This window comes from Podarcis pityusensis (genome assembly GCF_964106645.2).
Source record: "Podarcis pityusensis genome assembly, chromosome: 3".
NCBI classification, from domain to species: Eukaryota; Metazoa; Chordata; class Lepidosauria; order Squamata; family Lacertidae; genus Podarcis; species Podarcis pityusensis.
The window spans coordinates 59191696-59219166 of NC_138026.1; the positions used below are offsets into that span (position 1 = coordinate 59191696).

The 27471-nt window shown below is 41.2% G+C and overlaps 1 protein-coding gene across 1 annotated transcript in view; it reads right to left on the bottom strand.

The window, feature by feature from the left end:
* The window catches only part of MOXD1 (monooxygenase DBH like 1), a 40809-nt gene extending 18259 nt beyond the window's left edge, over positions 1–22550 (bottom strand). Inside the window, exons 1-4 of the mRNA XM_080999667.1 lie at positions 22264–22550; positions 8382–8528; positions 7256–7423; positions 7039–7122 (exon numbers count right to left, since the gene is read on the bottom strand). Of these exons, the coding sequence (XP_080855793.1) occupies positions 7039–7122; positions 7256–7423; positions 8382–8528; positions 22264–22518 (654 nt within the window). The 5' untranslated portion in view covers positions 22519–22550. The remainder of the gene's footprint in view (positions 1–7038; positions 7123–7255; positions 7424–8381; positions 8529–22263) is intronic.
* Positions 22551–27471: the final 4921 nt, after the last annotated feature.

Below are 27471 nucleotides of genomic sequence, written 5' to 3' on the forward strand. Positions count from 1 at the left end.
CTGATTAGGTTCTTTTATGCATACTGCAGCCACACAGTCATATCTGTATCAATGGGAGAGCATCTGGGTGGATGCTTAAGGCATTGTGTATCAATGGGAGAGCATCTGGGTGGATGCTTAAGGCACTGGGGGGGGGGGCAAAACTATAGGAGCATCCATATGAAAAGAACAAAATATATTTCATTGGGGACCAGGGGCCATCTTTTAAGATACCCGTGTGTGTGTGTGTGTGTGTGTGTGTGTGTGTGTGTAGCCAGTGGGGCTTCAGGTGCACATTTTCATCATTATGCTTATGTGCTCCCCATTGGTAAAATTTGTCTTTTGATGCCCCCCCCATATTTAAAACCAATATAAAGCATAAGTATTAGTAGGGCTCTATGCCGCACACTGTTATAAATCAATACAATTCTCAGAACAAAATAATGTATGTGCCACAACTATTTTGTCTTTCCATCTTCAAAGAGATTGTGAAATAACATGTCAGAGACTTTCCCAAAGGCACATTTATGCAACATTTTACCAGAAATTGTTCCTTTTGGGTTGAAATAAACACTGCTTACTGGCAGTAAAGAGAAACAATGTTCTTTGTGGCTGGCCAGTTCATCAAAATTACAGTCCTTTACATAACTGCAAAATGAGATACAAGAAAACAGCCAGATGTCTAGTTATTTGTTTTGCATGACAAGCTTTCTAGGGAGAGATTGGTTTGAACTGTTATTCAGCATTAGACAGATTCCAAAACTGGTTTAATCTCTCTCTCCCTCTTCCTCTTTCTATATATCCTATTGTCATATTATATTTAACTAATTAACCTTACAATCCAATGGTCCTTGGTGGGATTTCCCAGGGCTCACAGGAAGCATGAAATTTCCCTGTACAAGAATGGAGAAAGAGGTCTAATCAGAGAGGAAGATCAGACATTGGATGCCTCCGCCACTCTGAGGAAACCTCCTTGGCCCTGGCCCAACTGATGTCACGCTTCCAACATAGGTAGGGCTGAAAAGGAGCAGGCACAAAGGATATATAGGATATATTTCAAAATAAATCAGTGCTGGACTTAAGTATGTGTAGTAGGAATCTAAATCAAATGCAATTTTTAACTTCCAGATTGTTTTGTGATTACCACATTAGAAAAAAAGAAGCCTGGTTGCTTCCTTCTGCCGTCACTCACCCAGGGCTCGTCCCAGTTGTCCCATGCCAAGAAAGCATGAGTACAAGAGTTTTTCCTGAGAAAACCTGCTCTTTAGAAGAAGAAGAGGAGGAGTTTGGATTTGATATCCCGCCTTTCACTCCCTTAAATGAGTCTCAAAGTGGCTAACATTCTCCTTTCTCTTCCTCCCCCACAACAAACACTCTGTGAGGTGAGTGGGGCTGAGAGACTTCAGAGAAGTGTGACTGGTCCAAGGTCACCCAGCAGCTGCATGTGGAGGAGCGGAGACGCGAACCCGGTTCCCCAGAATACGAGACTACCGCTCTTAACCACTACACCACACTGGCTCTTTAGTGCTGAATTGGAGCAAATGTCAATCTGCAGAAAACCTGATTAATGTTTTCTCCAATTCGGCAGCAAAGATTGGGATTTCCCAGGGCAAAGCAGAAGTGTGGACAAGCCTCTAGCTATTTAACAACTGCTTCTGTCTAAGCAAAATAAACATTCCATCTATGCTTTATAATAGCTTTGGAAGTACTTTGTTGTACCTTCTGTGAAGCATACATACAAAATAATGGCAGAAACAGGGTGAATGTCACAGCGTTCCATATATTCTGTGTTACTAAATACTAATAGGGCATACTGAATAGGATTTAAAAACATTTAATGTAGCATTTAAAATGTCAGCTGGGATGGGTATCAGATTTAGAAAGGATTACAAGCGCAGGATGCAAACAAAGATAAAATCAGGAATTTGTCATTAAACGACAAAAAAGAAAACTTCAGATGGCTGAACGTACACATGGAAGCCAGACCCTTTTCCAGGGTGACATCAGAAAGACATGGAACTTTGCTTATTATAATTTCCCATCTCTCTCTCCCCCCCCCCTTTTGTTTGCTTTTCTTCTTTTGAAGTTGCAGCTGTAAGCTGTGTGCATGCGTATGTACTTTTAACAACTATTCGTCCAAAATTTGGGCAAGTGATACAATGATACTCACTCAACACTAATCTCATCTCTCAAAAATGATTTGGAAGATTTGGTCAACTGAAAGTAGGAATGTAATTAAGTCATATGAAAGTGTTCTGCCTTGCCCACTAGATCCTGAGGTCTTCTAGAGGGTCCTGCAGCAGGATCCTCTAGCAGATCTTCACACTGCCAGTGATCCTAGGAGATGTTGGGTCTGGACTGCTGAGGCTGCTGAAAAGGCCAGACACCATCTTGGCTCTGCAACCTGCAAGACCTGCTCCCTGCCTTGCACGCCTTTTCCCATCTGGTCTGGGAGGGTGCTGTTGTGAGGTTCTGTTGCTGCTGTTAATGCTATTTTTGCATCTTTATTATGATTTTATTATTTATGTGGAAATTGTTCAATTTGGTTGTGCACTTTTTTGATGCTTTGTTGATTGTTTATGACTACTTTTTCTATGCTTGTAGGTAAGTAATCTTAAAAGTACGTTGTAAGCCACCTTGAGCATGGTTTTAACTTTGGAATGGTGACATACAAATAAAATGATAGATTGGTTGATTGATTGTCATCCCTGCCCCTGGACTGGAGGCCATCATATCAGCTGCCTGGGTTCTGGGCCACTTCTCAGACCCCTACACCTCACATCTGTCATAGGGTCACAATGCTCATTCAACTCAATGGACTTAAGTTACTGGAATTAATTTATTTCAGTGGGTCTAGCCTGACTTAGATATCACCCTATAAATTTATTGTGAAAGAATCAGAATCCACCTTGAGCATAATCTTTTTAAATGTTTTTAGAACCTTCAGCTGTTGATCATCTTCAGTGTTCTTAGTTACTTTGAGCCTTTGAGGATAAAGTGGGTTGTAAGTCAAAATAAATAAATAATCTTGGAAGTTTAAAAGGCATAGCCAAGCTTGCAACAAAGAGAAAATCCATCAGATCAAAGGACCCATAAACAAATAAGAAAGATTTGTGATATTCAGCTGAACATTTTACAGACAACTTGATTTTATGGAGCCGTGAGAGCTTTGAACAGGTAGCAAATGCTTAGAATGCAAAACTTCACATCACTTTTTTTTTGGGGGGGGGGTCCTTTTCAGGAAAAAAAAGTGATGCCATTTGCATCAAGCAAGATGCAAGGCAGGCCATAGAATAATAAGTAGGTACTGTCTATCATTCAAGATAAGAAACAGTGCTCCCATTAAGTATCAAATGCTGTGGCTGCCCCTTTGGCTTCCGATCAATCATGCTCTCAAACTGGAGCCCCTTTGTGTTTTGCACGCTGTTGGATTTGGCATTACTAATACGTTCCTGTGTCAAAAAGCCTAGTTACCCATGGTAACAAGATTTTTGAGAGTCTCTTTTTAATGAGACTCTACTATGAATCTAAAAATTATGTTTAAGTAGCATCTGCTAGCCTGTTCCAGGGCAGATAAAATATTTTGGCAACTTGTTCTTGGCCCCTGTCAGAGGCACAGAATTTTGCACTGCCTGCCTGCCTGTCTCTATTTAAAAGTATTTATATGCAGCCCAATGAGGAGGTTTTGGGAGCAGTTTACAACAAACATAAAAACAGATAAAAAATACAATAGAACAGGTCAAGAGTAAATACAAAAACAAATAAAAATGCAACAGAACAGGTCTATCTGCTTCTCTTGCCACCCATCAATACATTTGCTACTCATTTTCACACTGTTTTTATATGCTTTACTGCTAATCTGGAACAAAAGAATTTACACTGACTCTCTTTTGCCATTCTGTTGCCTTTCAGCCAGTTTAAGGAGATCCTTTTGGAGCTTTTAGCACAAACCCCCAAATAATTTGGTGTCATTCACGAACACGGCTTCTTTGAACAGTTGGATAGCCTACCAGCATACAAAGCTGTCATATACCATGTCAGACCACTTCTCAATACTAAATGAATGTGGCTTCTCAGAGCTTCAAACAGGGATTTCCCCCAGTCCTAACTGGGATTTATTTATTACATTTATACCCCATGTTTCCTTCCTGGAGCTCAAGGTGGTATACATGGTTTTTCCTCTTCCCATTTTATTTTCACAACAGTCCTGTAGGGCAGACTGGACTGAGAGACAGTGACTAGCCCAAGTGACTGGCCCAATAGGTTGCCAGTAGTATCACATGTGCTTGTGATAGTCATCTATGTCCTTACATACATAGCCTCCTGCTGCAGGATAATGTTGATGGGGTTAAATCGGGTTAGAAGGGGTGCAAAATGGAAGGTTGAAATAAAGAAATGATTCCTTTGGAAATTATGAAGAACACCTACTATGTCCAGACCCTCATCTAGAAGTTGCAGTTAGGATGGTTAAAAGGTCAAGCACACAAGTCAAAGGCCACTTATGACATCTGTTGATTTAAGAAAGTTGCCAAAACTAGGTGGGTACAGATTACAGTAAATGATGTAAACTTGGTGAAAGACCGGTTGTAGTTTTTTGAACTTTTTTGAATTTTTTTTTTTTGAACTTAGGAGGTCAACTTTTTTAGCCATGACAGCTGGTTGTAGTTACTGGCCATAAAACTGAATTGTGTTTCTGAGCAGCATCTCAAATTATCTCCCCTACCCCTTCTACCTAGCCAGGTTCTGGAGAGGTTTGCAACTTGGATGAAGTGGAATCTACCTAAATTATCAACTACAGTGATCTTACATAGCAATCAGAACCTCTGTCTGGAAGTGTCTGGCATTGATGAAACACAGTAGGTCACAGCTGTATCCACAGCCCCATCACTGGAATCATACTGTGCCAATCAATTCCCAAAACACCCTGTTTCAGGCTTTTTCCATGGACTTCTGCCCACAGGGATACCACTAGTGGTAGCTTCCAATCCACGTGCCATTGGGGAAAGTGTATAGGGCACACTTCTTGCTGCCAGGGCTCATGTGCTGGTGCCAGAATTCCCCCACCAGCAGCATGGCAGATTGGAAGGTGGGCTAGTTCTACCCATTCTTCCCCCCACCCGCTAACTTGAGACTGAACAGGTGTTGAAATATACAGGAGAAACAGTTTCCAACTCATTCAGCTGCGTCTTAATACTTTCATCATGTGAACTAAATGTGAAACTGTGGTACTTCATAATTTGTGGTTACATATTAAAAATGTGTGTCCTTGTTAACATATACTCCTGGTATCTGTTTATTATCTAGGTACCAGGATCAAAATGAAGTCTGTATCTAAGAACGGAGAAATAAAAAATCTTCCTCCATCACAAAAGCTATTTGTGCCTGCCATATAAGAGCCCCTTATACCATCTTCAGTTGGCATATGAAGGACAAAACAATAGTCGTCCCCCCTTAGACTTCTGTCTAACAGAGGATACTCCCTTCTTCAATATCTATAAAAAGTATACAATTTGTAATCTACATATATTCATTTAAATAAAACAGATACCCAAGAAAACAATAAGAGAGGCACACACAATATTTTCGATAGTAGCTATTTAATAGTTTTAGTGAAGGACTTGAGAATCTTAATTTTCATTACATGGGAGCTAGTATTTAAGAAAGCCTTGAGTGGTATACATAATGCATAGGCTGGGTTTTTTATTTTATTTTAGAACACTCAGGACATTAGTACTATATATAGGCAAACATCAAATGCATGGAATTGTGCCTCTGGCATCTATGGAGTCCTGCAACTTAAGCAAACTAAAGCATGATGCAAGTGCACATCTAGCCACAAGACATGTTTGCAGGCATAAATAAGTGTTGTTAGCTTCCTTAAGAAAACTGCATATATTTTGGGTCTCAAGATTTGTAAAATTTCGTAACTCATGTGAACTTTTTGATTTATGTAACATATTTAGCTGGATAGGCATTTACTTTCAAGATAAAAGTAGCAGATTAAGAAGTTCAGAATAAGAAGCAAGTCTTTCTGTAATCTTATAACTTCTTTGGTAAACCCACCACTCCTCACAAAAACTGTAGAGTTACATAAAGCCATCTTTGCACAATGTGATTCAGAGATTACAGTAAGCCCGCAATTTACATGGGGGTTATGTTCTGGGAATCATGCCTAAAGCCAAAATCGCATATAGTCAAAACACATTGGGTTCCATGGCAGGTGGGATTGCCAAAGTCTTTTCCCCTGGATGCCTGCCTCCTTTCAATACTCTTTTTAATTATGTAAAATTGTTATGCTAAGCACATAAACCTGAATGCACCCAAATAAAATATGTGTACATTGCAGACTTACTGTACACCAAACTACCTGTCTAGATCCTGTACATTTGCTGCAGCATGTTTGTATCATGCTAAACAGTCATAAATGTTGGCACATGAGATCCTGAACATTAATGAACCAGCACAGCAAGTCTTGGAATTCCATCGTATCGACTGAAGAAGCACAAGTATATCCAGCAGCAATAAAACAGCTGATGTTCAAAAACAGTATTTCTTAAACTTAACCAAAATGGCTTTTATTTGGGGGGTGGCAGCGGGAGCTGTATCATCATCATCATTTATTATTTATACCCCGCCCATCTGGCTGGGTTTTTCCAGCCACTCCGGATAGCTTCCAACAAAGATTTAAAATACATTTAAAATACATTTCAGTACTCTAAATCAAATCCCATTTCAAGGGAACTTTCAAATAATCATGTTTCTATCCAAATTAGGGGAAACCATTTAGGGGTTGATAGTAATTCTCCCCCCCCCCCCCATGCATGGATGACCAACCAAAGCCCCTTTTTTCTTAAACTTCTCTACAGTAAATCAACATAACCATGGCAGGACATAAAACAGAACTAAAGTTAATGCAGCAGTTCAGATTTTTAGATGCTGAAAATATGATCCTACATTTCAAGGATCTTCACTGTTTTTAAAATGTGTGTACAAAAAAGAAAGCCTTAGCAAAAAGTGCTATCTTGTAAATACATACATATATGTATCTTGATGGCATACCTGTATCACATGATGCTTTTCATGTAGTGTAGGTATCTTGAACATTTGGCACCAATATGTTGTATCTTTGTCTGGTATAGGCACCTATCTTAATAAAAGGAAAAGGAAAGGCAAATATAATATAAAAGTATCTGATTTCTGCTCCCTGTACAGGTAGCTAACAGTTCCACCCATCTTACCCTGATCCTTAATAAAAGCAAAACCCAAAGAAACTTACGCCTTGGTTTGTCAAGTCAAAATACGGCAAGGAGGGAGCGATAATAGCAGTCTTCTCTGGGTTCAATAAACGAAGACTCTTTGTCCCTCGATTTGAACCATGGTAATTTTGAACTCCTTCTCTAAAGTCTTTGTCATGGTATGCCCATATCACCCTCACTGTGCTTTCCTAGAAAGGAAAAAGAAAAACTTTACTGATTAAGTATGCAAGAAGATGTCTCAGCTGATCATGGCGGCTTACCAGATGAATCTGCCCACCTATAACAGCCTTTCCTAATGATACCCTTCATATATTTTAGACTACAACTCTCGTCAGTCCCTGCCACCTGGCTAGGGTTGGTGAGAGATAGCCCAGAAAGATTCTTAAGTAAGGGATTGATAGCTGCATTTTAGTCTTTTTTGTAGTTCTATCACTCTGCACTTCATTTTTTGTTTAAATTTGCTGTTTAAAATAGTTTTGTCTGCTTTTTATACAGCCTATATATGATCAAAAAAGCAGTCTATAAATATTTTAAATTTTAAAAATCCAAGAACACTCATTTCACCTATCCTAAACTGTTCTGTACTTCAGGCAATGCCTCCTTGTGGAATTGAGATACAGTGGTACCTCTGGTTACGTACTTAAACCGTTCCGAAGGTCCGTTTTTAAGCTGAAACCATTCTTAACCTGAGGTACCACTTTAGCTAATGGGGTCTCCCGCTGCGTCCGCGCTGCCGGTGCACGATTTCTGTTCTCATCCTGAGGTAAAGTTCTTTACCCGAGGTACTACTTCTGGGTTAGCGGAATCTGTAACCCAAAGTGTTTGTAACCTGAGGTGTTTGTAACCCGAGGTACCACTGTATTCTGATGAGTTAATTATTCAGGTGCTGCCACCAGAATCTGTAATTAAACAAACTTCTATTAGGCATAGAGCTTTTCAGTGAGAAAAAAAAAGCTCAACAACTTTTCTGTCCGGATTTTCACATTTTGAAATATGGCAACCCTAGCACAGCATAATAGCTAATTGATCCAAGAATGTGAAGCTCACAAATGGCTTGATTTTTTTTGGCAGACTGTTTTATCTCTTCATTCATGATTTAAGTCTTACTCCCCTCTCTCTGAGTCAGATTGATTATCAACTACTTACTGTTATACTCTTGTCATTGGGGTCACACGTGTGAAGTTGCCGGCTGAAAGCTAGTATCGTATGGGTACTATTTTCCATGGCATACTCCAGATGGTAGTCCTGCTGAGAGTCCTTTTTCAATGTTCTGTCTGCATTTGTAAAATAATCCTGTTGAAGAAAGAAACCAGAACATTATCCTGCTGTTACTTTTTTTGTTTTGCTTTAAATAATCTGAACTCAACAACCTTCTGAGTTTTCTGGGAAAGAAGTGTAAAAGGATAAGTTGTAATTTTCTAAGAAAGTATGTTATATTAGCAAACAGGAAAACATCAGAATTTAGCCACCAGAATATATTTTATAACTGTATGCATATATTTTCATCTGCGCACCTTACAAAAGAGGGAAGGAAAGAGCAGAAAAAGAAAACAAAGCAAATTTCCCAACATTGTCACCATGAAACAGTGGCGTAGCGTGGGGGGTGCAGGGGGGGCCGGCCGCACCGGGCGCAACATCTGGGGGGGGCGCTCGCACTCGCAGCTCTCTGCCCCTACCTGGCTCACTCACTCTCTCTCACTGCAGTGCTGGCTGTGCGAATCTGATCCAAGCCACTGGGTCGCCGCCCACTGTGGAGGGGGTGGGTGCCAGGCGTGCGGTGCGGAGAGAGAGCGAGGGACTATCTGGGGGAGGGACAGTGCAGCGGCCGCCCAGCGCAGCGCTGAGCGCGGGAGAGAACCACACCAGACCAGACCAGGCAGCAGCAAGAAGAAGCTGGCAGCGGCGGCAGGTTAGGGGTTAGGGGGCGCAAATTACTTGCCTTGCCCCAGGTTAGGGGGCGCAAATTACTTGCCTTGCCCCGGGTGCTGACAACCCACGCTACGCCGCTGCCATGAAAACATGAAATACACTGTAATCAAAATAGTTACATTAAAAGATCCATGTGAAACATATTGTACAGATGATACTTCTTTGCATTGCACTTGTGGGTTAGAAGTGTATCCATTATGGTTTTGCTTTACATTCATAGAATGTATAAACTAACTTTTAAAAGTTTGTTGTTAAAGTGTATCTATTTCAAAGCCCTCTTTTGTTTCATGTTTTAAAATCTAGGAATAAAGTGTCTGCATTAATGAACAATCTAATACCCCAATCCTAAACCTATGTTCTTAGTTCTTTCTATTTCCTTGGAACCTACTTCCTAGTCTACATATGGAAGGAAGTTATTCATAACCAAGTTATTGTGTGTGTGTGAGAGAGAGAGAGAGAGAGAGAGAGAGACAGACAGACAGACAGACAGACAGACAGACAGAGAAATATTAAATAGGAATATGATATTGCTGTACACTTTGTATGTGCCAACCCACAGGAATATTTTAATGTTTTTCTGAGGGAAGATTATCCTACTTCTCAATGTTAGCAGACATATGATATAATGCATAAGCTGCATTATAGTGTCATTAACCTCTTCACCTCTGAATTCTTTGTCATAATGTGCAGCTGGCTTTCTGACTCCTCTCTAGGTCACCATAAGTCCTGTGACTGACTTAAAATTCTCTGATGCTAATTCACAAAAAACTTCCATAGACTTAGAGACCAGGACAGTAATGTCATCTAATTTTCTCTTCTTAGCTTGTGGGGGCATTTGTGCATTTGTTTTCTATTTTTCTCAGAGTGAGTTGGCCAGGACCACACTCCAAAATGAGGTGTTGAGTAAGCTGTAGCTACTATGCTTTCGGACGCATTTTTCCAGCAGTTCTTTCTTCTTAAAAAAGAATTTTATTAGAGATACATGTAAAAGAAAAGGGGTGGGGCAGACAACAGACCAAATAAATGAACAGAAACTAAACACAAACAATTTGGGTGGATAAGCCAAGGTATGCATCTCCAAGAAAACCAGTATATATTAGTGGACAAACATTTCCAGTCCACAAAAGATAACTCATGTAACAGATCAACAAAGATATTGACATTCAGTCAGTTCACTCGCCTGCCTCCCGTACCTCCTATGAGGCAAAATATTCTGAGTTTACATGCTACCTTGAATTACTCTATTATCATGATCATCATAGCAGCTTTGTGTAAGGAGTTATTCTCCGCCTATGATGTGGCACTGTGTGGCTCTGCATCACAGTGGCAACCGTCAACACTGTATATAAATGTAGTCTGCCCTAACCACATTGGCAAAGATATATGAGAAGAACTATGATAATGACTCCTTGACTCCATCAGGATGTGGCTTGGCAACCCCAGGAAGGATAGGAAGATGGGTGGGGTGGGGGTGGGGGCTGGAAGGTTGGCACCCAGAGATGGAGGAAGGAGGTCCTCCACTTTTGGCTCTAGAGGCCAGAGAGGGGGAAGTAGATTTGCTAGTTCTTTCCATCCCCCCAATTGTGGACCAGGCACCACCTTTGTAGGTAAGATCAGATGCACCCCCCAGACAGAGCAGACATGAGTACCTGTGGCAGACACACAGGACAAGACAGTCTTTTTTTTCTGTTAAGAACTTTTTATTTTTTATTTTTTTTAAATGATATTTATTAAAGTTTCAAAGAAAAGATTACATAGATAAACAGAAAAGAAAAAAGAAAAGAAATAAAAAAGAAAAAATTACAAAATACAAAAAACACTTAATAAAAAAACACATCGATCTTTCCATAACTTACATTTCATTTCCTTACTTCCCTGACTTCCTCACACCTCCCTTTTTTGTATTCCAGTTCTATTAGTTAATTCAGCAATTCCTTTCCCTCTTTGTTTTTATCTTAATCCTTTAACTTAACATATTATAACTTTAGATTCTCATCTGTTAACAATCCATTTGTGCATACACCTCTGTAACATTGCTGCTAAGACCACTTAATTTCATTCTGACATCATTCTAACATTCATTAATTTTGCAATATTTCTATAAATAGTCTTTAAATTTCTTCCAATCTTCTTTTTTTTATATAAATATTTATTAAAGTTTTCACAATATTACATAATGAAAAAGAAAAAAGGAAAAATAAAAAATAAAAAACAGTTAAAAACAATTACATCTTTTTGTCACTTATCTTTCATTTACTTGTTTCCCGGACCTCCTCATACCTCCCTTTCTTGTATTCCAGTTCAATTTATTAGTTCAGCAATTCCTTTCCCTCCTTATTTTATCCTGATCCTTAATCTTAATATATTATAGCATTAAATTTTTACCTGTTAAAAATCCAATTCTTTCATATTATTTTATACCATTACAGCTAGAAACCACTTAACTTCAATCCAACATCATTCTAGCATTCGTTAATTTTGCAATATTTCTGTAAATAGTCTTTAAATTTCTTCCAATCTTCTTCCACCGACTCTTGTCCCTGGTCTCGGATTCTGCCAGTCATTTCCGCCAGTTCCATATAGTCCATCACCTTCATCTGCCATTCTTCCAGAGTGGGTAGATCTTGTGTCTTCCAATACTTTGCAATGAGTATTCTTGCTGCTGTTGTGGCATACATAAAAAAAAGTTCTGTCCTTCTTTAACACCGATTGGCCAACTAGGCCCAGGAGAAAGGCCTCTGGTTTCTTCAAGAAGGTATATTTAAATACCTTTTTCAATTCATTATATATCATCTCCCAGAAAGCCTTAATCCTTAGGCACGTCCACCAAAGGTGAAAGAATGTACCTTCAGTTTCCTTACATTTCCAACATTTATTATCGGGCAAATGGTAGATTTCTGCAAGCTTGACTGGGGTCATGTACCACCTGTATATCATTTTCATAATATTCTCTCTTAAGGCATTGCATGCCGTAAACTTCATACCTGTGGTCCATAACTGTTCCCAGTCAGCCATCATTATGTTATGTCCAACATCCTGTGCCCATTTAATCATAGCAGATTTCACCGTTTCATCCTGAGTATTCCATTTCAACAGCAAGTTATACATCTTTGACAAAATCTTAGTTTTGGGTTCTAACAGTTCTGTTTCTAATTTTGATTTTTCCACCTGGAAGCCAATTTTCTTGTCCAAATTATATGCCTCCATTATCTGATAATAATGAAGCCAATCTCGCACTTTATTTTTTAGTTTTTCAAAACTCTGCAGTTTCAATCTGTCTCCCTCTTGTTCCAGAATTTCCCAATATTTCGGCCATTTGGCCTCCATATTGAGCTTTTTCAGAGCTTTCGCTTCCATCGGTGACAGCCACCTTGGGGTTTTATTTTCCAGTAGGTCTTTATATCTTATCCAGACATTAAACAATGCTTTCCTGACAATATGATTTTTAAATGCTTTATGTGCTTTGACCTTATCATACCACAAATATGCATGCCATCCAAATACATTGTCAAAACCTTCTAAGTCCAAAATGTCTGTTTTCAAGAAGCAGCCATTCTTTCAGCCAGCAAAAAGCTGCTGATTCATAATAAAGTTTAAGGTCTGGCAGGGCAAATCCACCTCTTTCCTTTGCATCCATTAGTATTTTAAATTTTATTCTAGGCTTCTTGCCCTGCCAGACAAATCTAGAAATATCTCTCTGCCACTTCTTGAAGCAATCCATTTTGTCCAAAACAAAAACAACATTCTAGGCAATGCATTCATTTTTATCGCAGCAATACAGCCTAGCAGTGAAAGCTTCAAATTTGACCAAATTTCTAAGTCTTTTTTCACTTCAGCCCAGCATTTCTCATAATTGTCTTTAAATAGATTCCCATTTTTTGCTGTCATGTTAATCCCCAGGTATTTCACTTTCTTAACCACTGTTAAACCTGTCTCATTCTGAAACCTCTCTTTCTCAATCACAGTTAAGTTTTTCTCTAAGACCTTTGTTTTTAACTTATTCAATTTAAATCCTGCAACCTGACCAAATTCTTGAATCAGTTCCAAAACCCTTTTAGTACTAGATTCTGGCTCCTGCAATGTCAATACTAAGTCATCTGCAAATGCTCTCAGTTTGTACTGTTTAGCTCCGACTTGTATACCTTTAACCAACTGGTCCCTTCTTAATCATATTCAGCAGGACCTCCAGGACCGATATAAATAGCAATGGGGAGACTGGGCAACCTTGTCGTGTCCCTTTTTCTTTCTTAAATTCCTCCGTCACCACGTTATTTACAATTAATTTAGCCTTTTGTTCTGAGTAAATTGCACTTATACCGTTTTCAAAACCTTGGCCTACCCCCATCCCCTGTAGGTTCTTCTTCATGAAACTCCAAGAAACATTGTCAAAGGCTTTCTCCGCGTCCACAAATATCAAAACTGCCTTGGTATTTATATTCACTTGTAGTTTTTCTAAAATATTGATTATGTTTCTCACATTGTCAGACAAATGTCTACCTGGGAGAAAGCCTGCTTGATCTTTATGTATCTCTTCCATTAGGACTCTTTTTAGTCTTTTAGCCAAAATGTCTGCAAAGATTTTGTAATCCACATTGAGCAGTGATATGGGGCGGTAGTTCTTAAGTTGGGTCTTTTCAGTCTCTATTTTCGGTACAAGTGTAATATACGCTTCTTTCCATGACTCTGGTGCCCTTTTCCCACCCATTATTTCATTACAGACTTCCTTTAAAGGTTGTACTAACCATTCCTTCAAGGATCTGTAGTATCTAGAAGTCAGTCCATCCGGTCCTGGAGATTTACCTAGTTGCATATTCTGAATGGCACCTTCTACCTCCTGTTCAGTTATTTTATAGTTCAGCATTAATTTATTTTCTTGAGAGATTTTTTGTAATCCATTTGTTTTCAAAAATCGGTCAACATCAATTTCTTTCTGTGGCCCTTGTGTATATAGTTGTTTAAAATACCTCTGGAAACAATTTCTAATCTCAACTGGGTTCTGTATATTCCTTCCTTCCACTTCTAAATTTGTGACAGTATTTAGTTTTTGTCGTTTTTTCATTTGCCAAGCCAACAATTTCCCACATTTATTAGCCGACTCAAATGTCTTTTGTCTCATTTGTTTAATTTTCCATTCTATCTCCTGATTCATCATTTTCATGTATTGTACTTGATATAACTTTATTTCTCTCAAAATCTCTTGCGACTTTGGTTTTGCTCTCAATTTCTTTTCTCTTTCCTTTATTTTCTCCAATATTTTATCCTTCTTCTCATTTTGGATTCTCTTCTTTAATGCATTCTGTTGTATCAAGAACCCTCTCATAACAGCTTTGCTTGCGTCCCAGATTACTCTTTTTTCCACATTGGTGCTCATATTTATCTCAAAATAGTCTCTCAAGGTTTTTTTGGCCTTCTTAATGACTTCTTCATCTCTAAATAAGGTGTCATTCATCCTCCATCTGAAGGAGCCAGTTGGTGTTAGTTTCATCTCCATCTTAACAGCATTATGGTCGGAGCAGATTTTTGGGCAGATTTCCGCTTTTCTTGTCTTTGGTGCCATTCCTCTAGTTAACCATATTTGGTCAATTCTTGTCCATGTCAGTTTGGCTTCAGAAAAGAAGGTTCCCTCTCTGGCCAGGGGATTCTTTGTTCTCCAGATATCAACTAAGTCCAAGTTGTCTGTCTACCAACCTTAGTGACTACCTGTCTTTGTGCCTTGTCCATATGTGTAGATACCACTCCATTCATATCTCCCATCAAAATTACATTATAGTCCAAATAGTCCAAATAGTCCATCAAGGTCTCATGCAACTTTTTAAAGAATTCAGATTTCCCCTCATTTGGTGCATAAACTCCTACTATTAAGAATTCCCCTCCTTGTATTTGAATTTCAATTGCCACAAATCTTCCTTGATCATCTTTAAAGATAAATTTCGGTAATAGTCTCTCCTTTGCATAAATCACTACTCCTCTTTTTTTAACTTTATCCGAAGAAATAAATTCCTGGCCCAGTCTTTTGTTAATCAATACTTTCCTATGTAACCTTGGTACATGTTCATTAATAAATGAAACACAGATTTCCTTTTCTGAGGGGAGTTGAGACCATTACAATTCCAACTTAATAGTTGCAGAGCCATGATGTAGTTACTTTACTTCTCCTCCAACTGCACCAAGTGCCTGTTCCTGTTCTGTCGGTGGTATCTCCTTCTCCAGGTGGTCTTTTAATTCAAAAGGTAGTCTTGATATGTCTAAAGTTCCTCTTTCTAGTATTCTTGACTCTTCTCCAGCTTCTTTCTGCAGGTCTTCTCCGTGGTCTCTCAGAAATCTTTCTTTGTCGTCCTCTGATCTTATTTTTATCTTTCTTCCTTTGAAACTAAAGGAAAGGCCTTGGGGGAATTCCCACCTAAAGATAATTTTGTTGCTTCTCAGCAGGGCAACCAAATCTCTATAATTGGATCTAATGTCCAAAAGATATTTCGGAATGTCCTTAAATATCTCCACCTTTGACTGATGTATTTCCAAAGTCTTCTTGAAGTGCAGACTCAAGATTTTGTCTCTCTCCTCTTTTGTTCGGAGGGTGATCAAACAGTCTCTCACCCTGTTCTTCTTCCCTCCTCTTCCAAGCCTGAAAGCGCTCACTATCTTAAAGTTGTCCTTCTCCGAGTCTGGCTTCAAAAAGTCTGCAAATTCCTGGGTAAGGAAGTCAGTCAAATTGTCTTTCTCAAGTTCAGGTACGGCCCTGATCCTCAAATTCGTTTGTTTCTCCTTCAATTCAATCATGGACAGTATTAACCTGTGGTCTTCAAGTTGCTTGTGTATCGGCGGTATCTTCTCTTCTACAGCAACTGCTATTTCCTTTGCTTCTTCAGCTGTCTTTCGGGTCGAAGTAGATTCCTGTAGCAATTTCTCAATGGTTTCTGTGTTAGTATTTACCTTCTGTCCCAAATTGTTAATACTTGTGGTATTTTGATCAATTTTAACTGATGCTTCAGCTACTTGTTTACTTATTTTTTCCAGAGATTCATTAATTTTACCTAGTGCCTGAGCTAAAGCATCTTCGGATGCCATTCCTTTGGGTTTAGATTGTACCAATGCAGCCCCTGTAGGTAAGCCAGAAGGGCCAGATGTTGATGCTCTTCGCTGCAGCCCAATGTCTGGGCGAAATGATCTACCAGACCTCGTTGTTTTTTCCTGAAGCAAATCTATTTTCTCTTTTCCATTTGCCATAACACTCTAGATAAGGCCCAAGGTCAATCCCACGACCAGAATTTGTTTTGAAGTGGAAAATTCCCCTGGCCCAGTTATTGTTGTAACAGTTTCAAACTTCCTCTAGGGGGACACAGTAGCAGTCCAAAGTTGTTACCTTAAAATAAATAACCTTTTTTCTTTTAATCGCCTCAGTTCACAAAATAGACGACAGTTTCAATTTTCAGTTATTTTCCAGTTACTTTGAAACCAGGAGAAGCCAGCCAAAGATATTGTATCCCACTTGTATCTCACTTGCAGAGTTAGCTGTCAAAAAGTACTTTCACCAATAGCGCATTTCACAGTACGGCATTCTTATTGTTCATTGGCAGCCCGTTCCTAGGGTTTAAGCGGTGAATTTTAGCTTCCTTTTCTCTCTTTTTGCAGGGAAATACAGTTCACACCTTTCCCCCCTCCTTTCCTGCAAACAAGGGGGGAAATCGCTTGTTTTGATGATAGAATTATAGTCCTTTTCAAACGTCTTTCAAGGTTTTAGCTTGCCAGTTCATTGCTTTACTCTATTTACAAAGAACGGAAGGCAGACTTCCTGTTTGTGCCTCTCCGCTTCGGTATCAAATTACTTCTTTATTCTTTGTTCTCCTTTAATTCCCAAATTAACCTACTCACGGATCGTTGTTTTGTAGCCAAATTGTCACAGGAAAAAGGTAACGCTCTCCAGTAACGGCTGTGCGGCTTCGCTCCACGGAAGAAGCAGTTGACTCACAGCACCGCGCCGCTTCCCCGCTTCACTCCAGAACCCGTAATCGGGCTCCTTTGCAAATTGGGGGCGCGCAAAGGGTGCCCGCCGAGTCCCACGGTCACAGGCTTCACCCGCCTGTGATTTTTAGAGGGTCCCCACTTCGCCGTAGCGGTACAGACCCGATTTCCGCAGAGCCAGTCCTCTCCGAGTCAGAGGGAATCCGCCATTACCGATGGCGCCACCCCGGAAGTCGAGGACAAGACAGTCTTATGACAGAGTTTGCCCTGCCTTATCTTTGAAAACTTCGCAGGAGGGGAATGTCAATTGTTGGGACATCTTCGTAGCTTCTATTTGCTTATGGACCTCTTGCCTTGCTCATGAACCTTAGAATCCTGACTTCTGGGACTTGTGCTTGCCGCTGAGCTTGTACCACTATGAGCATGAACAGAGACATCTTCCTTATTCTGAAGTAATAGATGCTACCCTGTCAATGGCAAGAACCATGTCAGCTCAAAACATTGTGTAAAGAGAGCTTTAGATCCCCACTGACCACATGTGATGTGCTGTTCATCCTGGATGTAGACTACATAATGACAAAGTTTAGCATGTTTTGAAGTAACGATACTGCCTAAAATCAGCACTTTTTTTTTTTTTTAAGAAAACTACCGTAAGCAATTATTGGCTTGTGGGTGTAGTCAAACAATTAGATGTCTTTCATGCACTGGAAGTAATTTAGAAATTGAAGCAACACATGGTAAGTTGATTTTACGGATCATAAAAGATGAGGTATATAATTTCCTACAGATGAAGGCATTGATGATGAATTGCTCCTCACATGCTGTTGACCCTGCTCTCGCTCTCTCAAAAGGGATTTGCAGTTGATATGGTTTCTGATTAGTGCTATACAAAATGGCAAGGAGAGTACTTTCTTATGGATGTAGTAAAAATATGTAAATAAGCCCTGTTTTATCCTTGAAGAATGTAAGCAGAGCTGCACAAGGAACCTTGGGCGGGGGGAGGAATCACAGCTGTCATTCTATCCTTGAACAGGTGTTTTTATGGAGAAGATACCCTCCAACTACTTGACAACCTGCAATATATGTTGCCTCCTTCCATTAGTAAAGGAAGTGAGAATAATATGTTCAACTACACTGGGGCACTCCGACACAAAGGGTCACAAGATTATTTGATAGCCTGATTATGCAATTCTACCAGGGCATATGGGCCATTATGCTTGTGAGATGTAAATTTTGTTCCACGTGAATGCAAATTATGGATGAGAGTTTTCATTCTGTACCACTCAAGTCAGACTAGTACAGTGACTAGTGTGCCAGGTCCACATTCACATTTGGCACAAGTTAAGCTCTCAGCTTAACTTGTTGTGAGGGTAAAATGTCAGTCTGAGATTCACTGGAAGGATTCAAATGTAATAAAGAACCAAAAAAAGAATTGCTTCAAGCATTTTTAGGTGGGGAACCATTTAGAATTGGCAGGCTGACAAGTCCTTTATTATCATTTAACCTGGCTTTGGGGAATTATGCAGGTTTACAACCTAACACAACAGAGACCACACCCTGCCCCTCTGGCTGGGTTTCCCCTGCCGGGCTTGATTAATTATAGCAGAGGGTCCCAACCAGGGCTATAGGTATTTTGTATATCTGTGGAAAAGCTGAGAAGAGGGGGGTGTCTGTGAGGGATTTTATCTTAAAAATAACACTTGTTTCTACACCTCATGGTAAAAGAATACAACTTCAGAAATTGTGTCCTTTCTTCACAATTTGTTTCAGCCGTGTGGAAAACCTCTATCTGTACTCACACTTCTTCAAAATGGTTGTTGAATTAATGCCGATTTAAACACATGTTGAGAAGAAGCAGGTCTGCTGTGTGGAAGGCCAGTAAATATGGAGCAAGATGCCAACTACTTTGTTTTGTTCTGGTTTCTCAAGTGTGAATGCTCTTACACTACAAACTCACCCCATAGTTAAGTCAATACAGGGAGGCTTCGTACTGAAATGCCTCCAGCCAAACACCAGCTGACATATAAAGTGTGTGTCACACTGACATATCTCCCCTTACTGCTTTTCTGTTTGTTTTCTTAGCATTTCTTTGTTTATGTTGGCATGAGTGCATTTAAAAGAAGAATATGGTTCCGTTCACCGTTTTCTCGCTTTTCAAAATCTATTCTGATTGTTCCTCTGTAACATCTCAAAACTGATTGTATTTGATAAAACAAATATTCTTCGTTATGGGTTTCAGCTAACAAGCAAGGGTTATAATGAACACAGTGCTATCAAGTATTAATGAAGAGCTATTCACAAAAGGATTTATGCCTCAAGTAAGGGCTATTTTTGTGCAAGAATTCAACAGAAGGGTTTGCAATGCAACGTTCTGTAGAACTTGCACAAAACAAGCATTCATAAAGAAGGATTACCCTCTGCAAAAATGGATGTCACAGCTACTGCAGGCTGCGGGTGGGGACGCACAATTCCAGATAGGGGCGGAGACCACGGAGGAGGCAAGAAAATGCAAGCTGTGTCAATTCATGAGCAAAAAAGAGAGGGTCTTTCAAAAAGCTAGATGCAAATATTAGAGCTGCCTTGGGCACTCTCATGGCAAGTAATCCGCCAAGAAACCCACTTTGGCACTATTGCAGTGGCAATATAACTACAAGTGCAGACAGACTGAGCAATTTCTCTGAGGCAGCACCAATCAAGTATCTTCGCTTCACTGCACTGAGGTACATGTGCTTTTTCCATGCTTAAATGTATTCATAATAATAGCTCCACCCCTCTGCAGCTACTTTGCTACCATTGGCCTACAAATGTGTCTGTAGTGAGTGCTCTCTCTCTTTCTCTTTCTCTTTCTCTCCCCCCTCCCCCGCCACCTTAGCTCAACTCTCACTCTTTTCCCACCCCTCATAGAACAGCTATTAAGCATGCTTGAGAGACCACTCTTATTTAGACACAAGTCTTGCACTTTCCAAATAGTTAGAGCTGGGTTCCCACTCTAATCTCTGAGCTCCTGGAATGCTCGGCCACTAATGCATCATTCCAGGCTCCCTCTCCACTCAACCACAGTTTTTGAAAGAATGTGTGGACCCTTTGTAAAGTTCCTTTTTGTCTCCATAACATAATTGCACCCTTCAACCTGATTGATCTATTTACAAGGAGTTAGTAGAAGCATCTTTCAAGTTCTGTTTCATCATACCAGATACTGAAGCAAAAGCCCCAGGTAACATCAAAAGGCACAGAGAGAGAAAATTATTTATGTTTTTTATTTAAAAGTTTTCCTGATCTCTAGTACTTGGCAAATTTTTCTTTTTTTTTTGGGTGGGGATATGGGAAATCAATTCCTGGTGGGGCATTTTAAATTTTTAAAAGTCTGGGAAAAAAGAAAGCTCTGGCTTGTTTGTGTATATATGTGTGTTTTTCTTATAAATACTATGTAAAAACACTTCAGTTCCACTGTTCAGATCTTCCACTATGAACTTTCACAGATCGATCAGCTAGATGTTGATCTATATTTTCCTTGATGGAAGCAAAGCAGTTTTATCTAATGGAGCACATGAATTGCAAGTTTCTTGGGAGTAGGGCCTTTTTAAAAAAATAAAAAAATAAAGCCATGTAAAGCACCATATTGTGTGCACCAATATGCTGCAAACATAATAATCCACTTATGTTTACTTATATAAACATAAGTAAATACTAAAGAAAAAAGATAAATGCCTACTTTGTGGTAATCGAACCTTTATATTGTCACTAATCTGTGCTAGATGATATAAAGCAGTTTCCTGTGTTCCTACAATGTGGCTGGCTGCTAAGTTTACTCATGAGCCTTTTGTGAGGAACTTTATCAAAAGCATTTTGGAAGTCTAAGTATATAATGTCAACCAGATCTCCCTCAACTGAATACATGTGGACACACTAAAAGAATTCCAAAAGGTGTGTGACACAAAACCTCCCTTTGCAGAAGTCCTGCTTGTCAAGGTTTGTTCTTTTATGTAACTGCAAACTGATGTAGAAATCTGCTGAACTGAAGAGAATGAAAAAATGAGAAACCGAGGAGAAACAAAAATCTCCAGATTCTCCCATCCCTACAAGGGGACAAATATTCAACGTTCTATTACTAATAATATTAATTCCTGAATCTGTGCACATGAAGTGTGAACACAGTCACATGAACATTGGGGCTTGTCATCATTAACAATGCTAAAAATTAGGGCTGCAATCCTAAGCACACTCACCTTAAACTCACCTGAACACAGATTTACATACTATGAATGCTCTGTCAATGCCAGATGAGAAACAGACAGATGAAAGGCAGAAAATTACTTGTATGTCATTGCCTTTTCCTCCAATGAGCATGCTACCCATCTGGTCACTCATCTGCTCACCTTAGAAGGGTCTTAGATGGACCCAAGTCTTGCCCAGGGATTAACTCTCAAACCTGTCAAATTCAGAACCAGCTTCAGCACTAGGCTTCTAACCTTGGGAGATAAGGCTATTCATAAAATAGGTCAAATTTTAAAAAAACTCTTTTAAAGTCTTCTTCTACTCTCTGTCTCGCATAGGATTGCTGGCACACACCCTCCCCATAAAAACACACGCCCCACACATGCCAGAATAACTCCAATACATGTTTGAATGTTTCCTCATATTAATTCTTTTTACAACCCAGCAAGTTCACGGAAAACGCTTAAGGAGGTTTCTCGAAACCTATCCCTTGACACCAGGTTTGTTTTTTGTGAACCGCCCCGAGTTCTTTTGATGAAGAACGGTATATAAATCGAAAATGATAATAGTAGTAACGGCATACTAAATGACTATTCAGGAGAAGCAAGCATGAGATCCCATTTTGCCCCTTGCCCCAAACGGTCGCGATTTGGTGGCTGTCCCATTGTTGCCCTTCACTGCACCAGCCGCTTTATAATGGACCCTCGTGCTCTGAGCATGCACAGAGTGCACGGCTGCCCATTCCACTGAGCAGCTGGAGCCTGGACCCCTAAGGAGCTTGGATCCGTGGTCCTGGAAGGGGGAGCCAGCCCTTCTTCTCCTTCCCTCCCCCCAATGCACTTGTGAGCCAGACCCCCGCCCCTGATCAGATCGTACTCTGCCCGCCCCCCCCCCCAGCGCTGTCCAAGGCGCCCGTCCGCCTCACCTGCAGGTAGGGCTTCCCCGCGTCCAACCCGCCCAGCACGATGTCCGCCGAAGCCATGCCTCCCGTGGGCGAGAAGCCGAAGCCCACGTAGCCCGCCGCGCGCACCTCCAGGCGGAAAGCGATGGAGCTGCCCTGCGCAGCCCACGAGAGCCGGTAGCGGGACGGCCCGTCCAGCACGGCGCTGTGCGGGTAGTGGCGCCCGGGCACGGCGGGCAGCCCCCACAAGAGCAGCAGCAGCAGCGGCCAGCGGCGCATCCTCGTCGCCCGCTGAACCCGCGCCAGGCGCGCACCTCAGCCGACCGCTAAGCTGTGGGGACTGAGCTGGCCGAGGCAGCCTCCTGGCGCCTCCGCCAGGCGCCGCGCCTGCTCATTGGACGGGGCGGGCGCCCGGCGTCACCCCGCCCCCGCGGAGTCAGCGGGCCTCGAGGGCTGAGGAAAGCGCGGGAGAAGGAGGAGGAGAGCGCGACCTGCGTGAGGAGCCCTGAGGAGAGCCGGGGGGCGGCGAAGCGAAGGTCCTGAGGGGGCAGAAGCTCGCGGCTGGGCAACGAGGAGCCCCCTCCTCTCTCGTCAGACAGGCAGAAGTTCAACAGGAGAAGCCTTTGACACGTGCTCCTCTTCAGAGTCCTGGCGCTGAGAGGCGGAGCGGGGAAGAGAGGTGGCACGTGCCTCGTGGACGCGGGAGGGAAGGAGGGGAGCGACGCGCGCCCTGCCAGGCGGAGGGTTTCTCAGGTACCAGGTAGATAACAGGCAGTACATCCAACACCTGTAAGCCTCAGCAGGGTGGGGCCAGGACACAGCCTGGTCCTGCAAAAGGTAATGGAGTCAACCTGTTGGTCCTCCACTTTTGGCTCTAGATGCCAGAGAGAGGGAAGTAGATTTGCCAGTTCTCTCCATCCCCACCAGGCACAATAAGAGCAGACAGAGCAGACATGTGTACCTGTGGCAGACGCACAGGACAAGACAGTCTTATGGCAGAGTTTGCCCTGCCTTATCTTTGAAAACTTGGGAGGAAGGGAATGTCACTTGTTGGGACATCTTCGCAGCTTCCATTTGCTTATGGACCTCTTGCCTTGCTCGTGCGCCTTGGAATCCTGACTTCTGGAGCCTGTAAGCCTCAGCATGGCAGTGCCAGGACACAGCCTGGTTCTGCACCCCTCTAGTCCAGGTGGCAGAGACAACATGTTGTGTTGCAGTGCGTTTGCTCCACCAGAGGTGCTGCTGCTGCGCGACCTCTAAGTGGTTTCCACAGGTGGCGCCTTTCAGGTGTCAGATGTGCTGCTTTGGCTGCACTGCACTTTGGCCCCGCTGCCCTGAACTGAATCATAGAACTGTAGAGCTGGAAGGGACCCTGAGGATCATCGAGACTAGAGCAGGGTTTCCCAAACTTGGGTCTCCAGCTGTTTTTGGACTGCAACTCCCAACATCGCTAGCTAGCAGGACCAGCAGTCAGAGATGATGGGAATTATAGTCCAAAAAACAGCTGGGGACCCAAGTTTGGGAAGCCCTGATCTAGACCAACCCCCTGCAATGCAGGAATATGCAGCTGTCCCATACGGGCATTGAACCTGCAACCTTGGCATTTTCAGCACTATGCTCTAACCAACTGAGCTATCCCGGCTGATCCTTTCTTAGCAGGCCCTGTGACTGGTGGTCTGAAAGAGTGTCTTTAAAACAAAACCTCCGCAGTGATTTACATCTTTTTCAGTCAGTTGTCCCATCCCCACAGTGGCATTCAGGCAGCTTGGCACCACAGCATTGAACCCAGACATAGGTATGGAATGAAGGGAAATGAGACCCTTGCTGAAGCGAAACAGACCTGGGAACCATATGCTTGTTGCCTTGGGTTCTGTGGTGGAAGAAAAGTGATATGAAAAAAATAATCCAAGCTGCAGCCTGGACAAGACCTAGTGTATAATGTAGTCAGTAGGATTGGGATTATCAACAATCACATAGTGAAAACTACATTCCAAAAGTTTTAAATAAAAAAACACATCAAAAACATAACCAGCTTAGCTCCTGTTTAATAACCATTAATAACCAGAATGGCTGAGGCAACCCCGTCAGATGGGTGGGATATAAATAAATTGTTGTTGTTGTTGTTGTTTGATAACGACCTTGTCATGTTTGGAGTAAGGCTGGGGAAGGGTAGGTTTTTAATCACCTTTTCTGTGCATGGTTATGGACTAATTTGGGATTCTAATTGTTAACAACTGTGAACAGATGGGATATTCATCCAGATACAGTTAACAGCATTTTAGTGCAAACTCAGTTGTGGAAGAAGCTGGTGTCTGTACGAACCTAACTTTCCACACACAGCAAAGAGGACTACTTATGGTAAATGGAAAGCATTCTGAAAGGCTTGATATATTACGGTCACTTTTTAAAAATATCAATAAACAAAAACAAACCACACATCGTTTAGAGAAAGCAGAAGAATGCCAGACTTTCCAAAAAGCTCACACTTTGGCTGATCCCTGCAATGGCTGTGTGTACATTGCCATTTACTCCAGCTCCAGTGCACTCCCACTGCTGGTGTTTGAAACAGAGTACACATGACATTGGCCACAACCCATATATATCCTGAAATTTCTCAAGAAATACAGAGGTTTGATGTGATTGCCTGCAAATCAGCTTCTGTCTGACTTGTGAGCTTAAGCTGAGGTGTGAGAGTTGAGCTGAGGTGTGAACATTTCAGAAAACCTTTGTGCATGCTCAGATGACCGCTTCATAGAAGAGGAGTTTAGTCGGGTCGCAGGCATGGGGAAACCAAACAGCTAAAGCTCATTGGATGAAGACCTCTCCAGCGTCTGTCTAGTATGAACAGCAATTTAAAAATGGAATGGGGCAGAGAGGAGAATGACCTCACTGCATTTTAAGCTGCTAATGTGTACATAGCCAATGTCTTCTGGAATTATGTCCCATTGTGAAGCACATTTTTATATATTTTCTTTCTGTTTGTGTATGTAGGCTTTAGGATAGCATGTAGAGAATGGGATCTAATCCACAAGAAAGGGGGTAGCAAAAGGATGCCACCCTGTATGAAAGTAAAAGGGAGAATTACCATTTATTTCAACCACAATGTACACTTTTCACACTTTAGTTTGTAGATAAAATGATGTCATCATAGAATTAAGGAGATGGAAACCGTTATTTAAAAAAGTACTATAACGAAGGAAAGAGGCCAGCTTTTAGAAGTGGCTGGTGGTAGGTGGGGGTTCATGCCAAGTGTGTGGTACACAAACAGAGCTTCTTACACCACACTGCTAAATTAAGGGATGAGATCACATGTTTCCACTTAGTCTTTTAAGCTCACTTTTTGAAACCTTCCTTTAAAGCTGTGCCATGTAGAAATTTCCAGCTGAAATAGTTCCTGCTTTAGACGTTCACATCTTCATCTCAAACACCTTCCTCCATGGCGCATGGTTCAATGGGGCAGATATTCTGAAAATGTCTCCAAAGCTTGAATGTCCCCTGAGCCTTCAAAGAGCATTGCCTCCAAGCTATCAGGCTTTTCCACACACTTATGTCCCTAGTTTAAAACTCATATATCCATCAGTGGCCTGTGTGCTAATTTGTTTGGAAGTTTAGCAAGCCGTACAGGACTATATCCAGAGAAGAGGTAAAAGACCTTTGGATAAAAGTGGAGAAGGGCCATTTCAAGCTAGTGAAGAGGGGTAAACTACACACACACAAAAGTCCAAATTGGATTGCTGCTAGTATCAGCAGTACATAACTTTGGGAGTGCACTTTACACTGAGTTACAAGGTTAAACTGACTTGAGGCTGTAAGAGGATATACTGAATGGATATCCGAGGGTTTTAAAATGAAGCCTGGATTATAGAAGGATCTACTGAGTGCATTAATTCTCAGTAATCACAGTTCCTATAACTGTTGTTCTGATTTCTCCAAGATTATATCTTTTTCAGATAATCAATCTAGGGTACTCTTTCAGGGCTTTTTGTAGGTCCGGGTTGCAAATACAGAGCCTGTGCTTTTAAGTTTCCACATGCCTTGTGTCTGTTTTCACAGTCTGATGAATGCACATAGAGTGGGGTGTGGGACCTGCCACCACAGCCCTGCTCCCTGCTGCCAGATGCGTTCATTTAGCTCACACTGATCATCTGAAAATAGCTTATCGTTATTATCCCTCTTGCTTAAATGTAGGGAAATAAAACTGGGACTGAATCTCTTGCTAAGTGTCATCCACATAGCATCCAAAGCTGGGCCGTGAGTTCTAGTCACCAAATTAATTACATTTCCTACCTTCTGTCTTTCACCACAGCTCTGAGTGCTTGTCGGGTGAAACTTAGGAGTAGGAGAAGATGACCAGTTTTGGTTGATAAATTTAAGCTTGAGTGACAGAATTGCAAATTTAATAACTGTCTTAATGAAGGCAATGTAAATGTGATGGTAAATAGAACTTGTTTAGTGCTGACCTTTATCAATAAGCTTTTAGGAGGCCAGTGGGAAATGTTAGAAAACTCTGACATTTACAGAAAATCTCAAGGTCAACTGAGCATTGCCAGTAAATTACGAAGTTCTGTCCTCATTTCCATCATTTAGTATTAAAGGACAAGATTCACCATAGCTAGTTTGTACTTTCCCAAAACAAACCTTGTGACATAAATATCTCTGATTATTTAACAGTGAATCTCAATGCCAAGCAATTTGCCCTAACAAAGAGCTACCACCTTAGGGTAGATGGCAATATTTTCATTGGAGCTGGGGTAAATGTTGAAATGTGACTCATTCATTTATGCAGTTCACTGGTACATTTCAAGAGCCACCAAGTATCTTCTGTAAATTACCAATTTTTATCTTAATTTCTATCATAACAATTGCTGTTGGGATCTACTAGGGCAACAGTACATTGCTATGGATTCTTGAGATATTATGAATGCTTATAATGGTCAACGTATTGTTATACAAATGTAAAATGTGAGAATATGGAAACCAATGAATTTCTGAATGCTTTGGCGATTCACCCTACTTTCACAATGAAATGGTAAAATTATTTGGGCTATCAACATGATTTCTCATGGGCGCCTTTTCATCACTGTGGAGCTGATGTTGCCATTTGGTATTCTAGGTAGCTCCAGACAAAGAAGCAGACTGGACAACAGCTAGAGCATGGATAGTGCAAGAATCATAGAACTGTAGAGTTGGCAGAAACCCTAAGGGTCATCTAGTCCAATCCTCTGCAGTGTA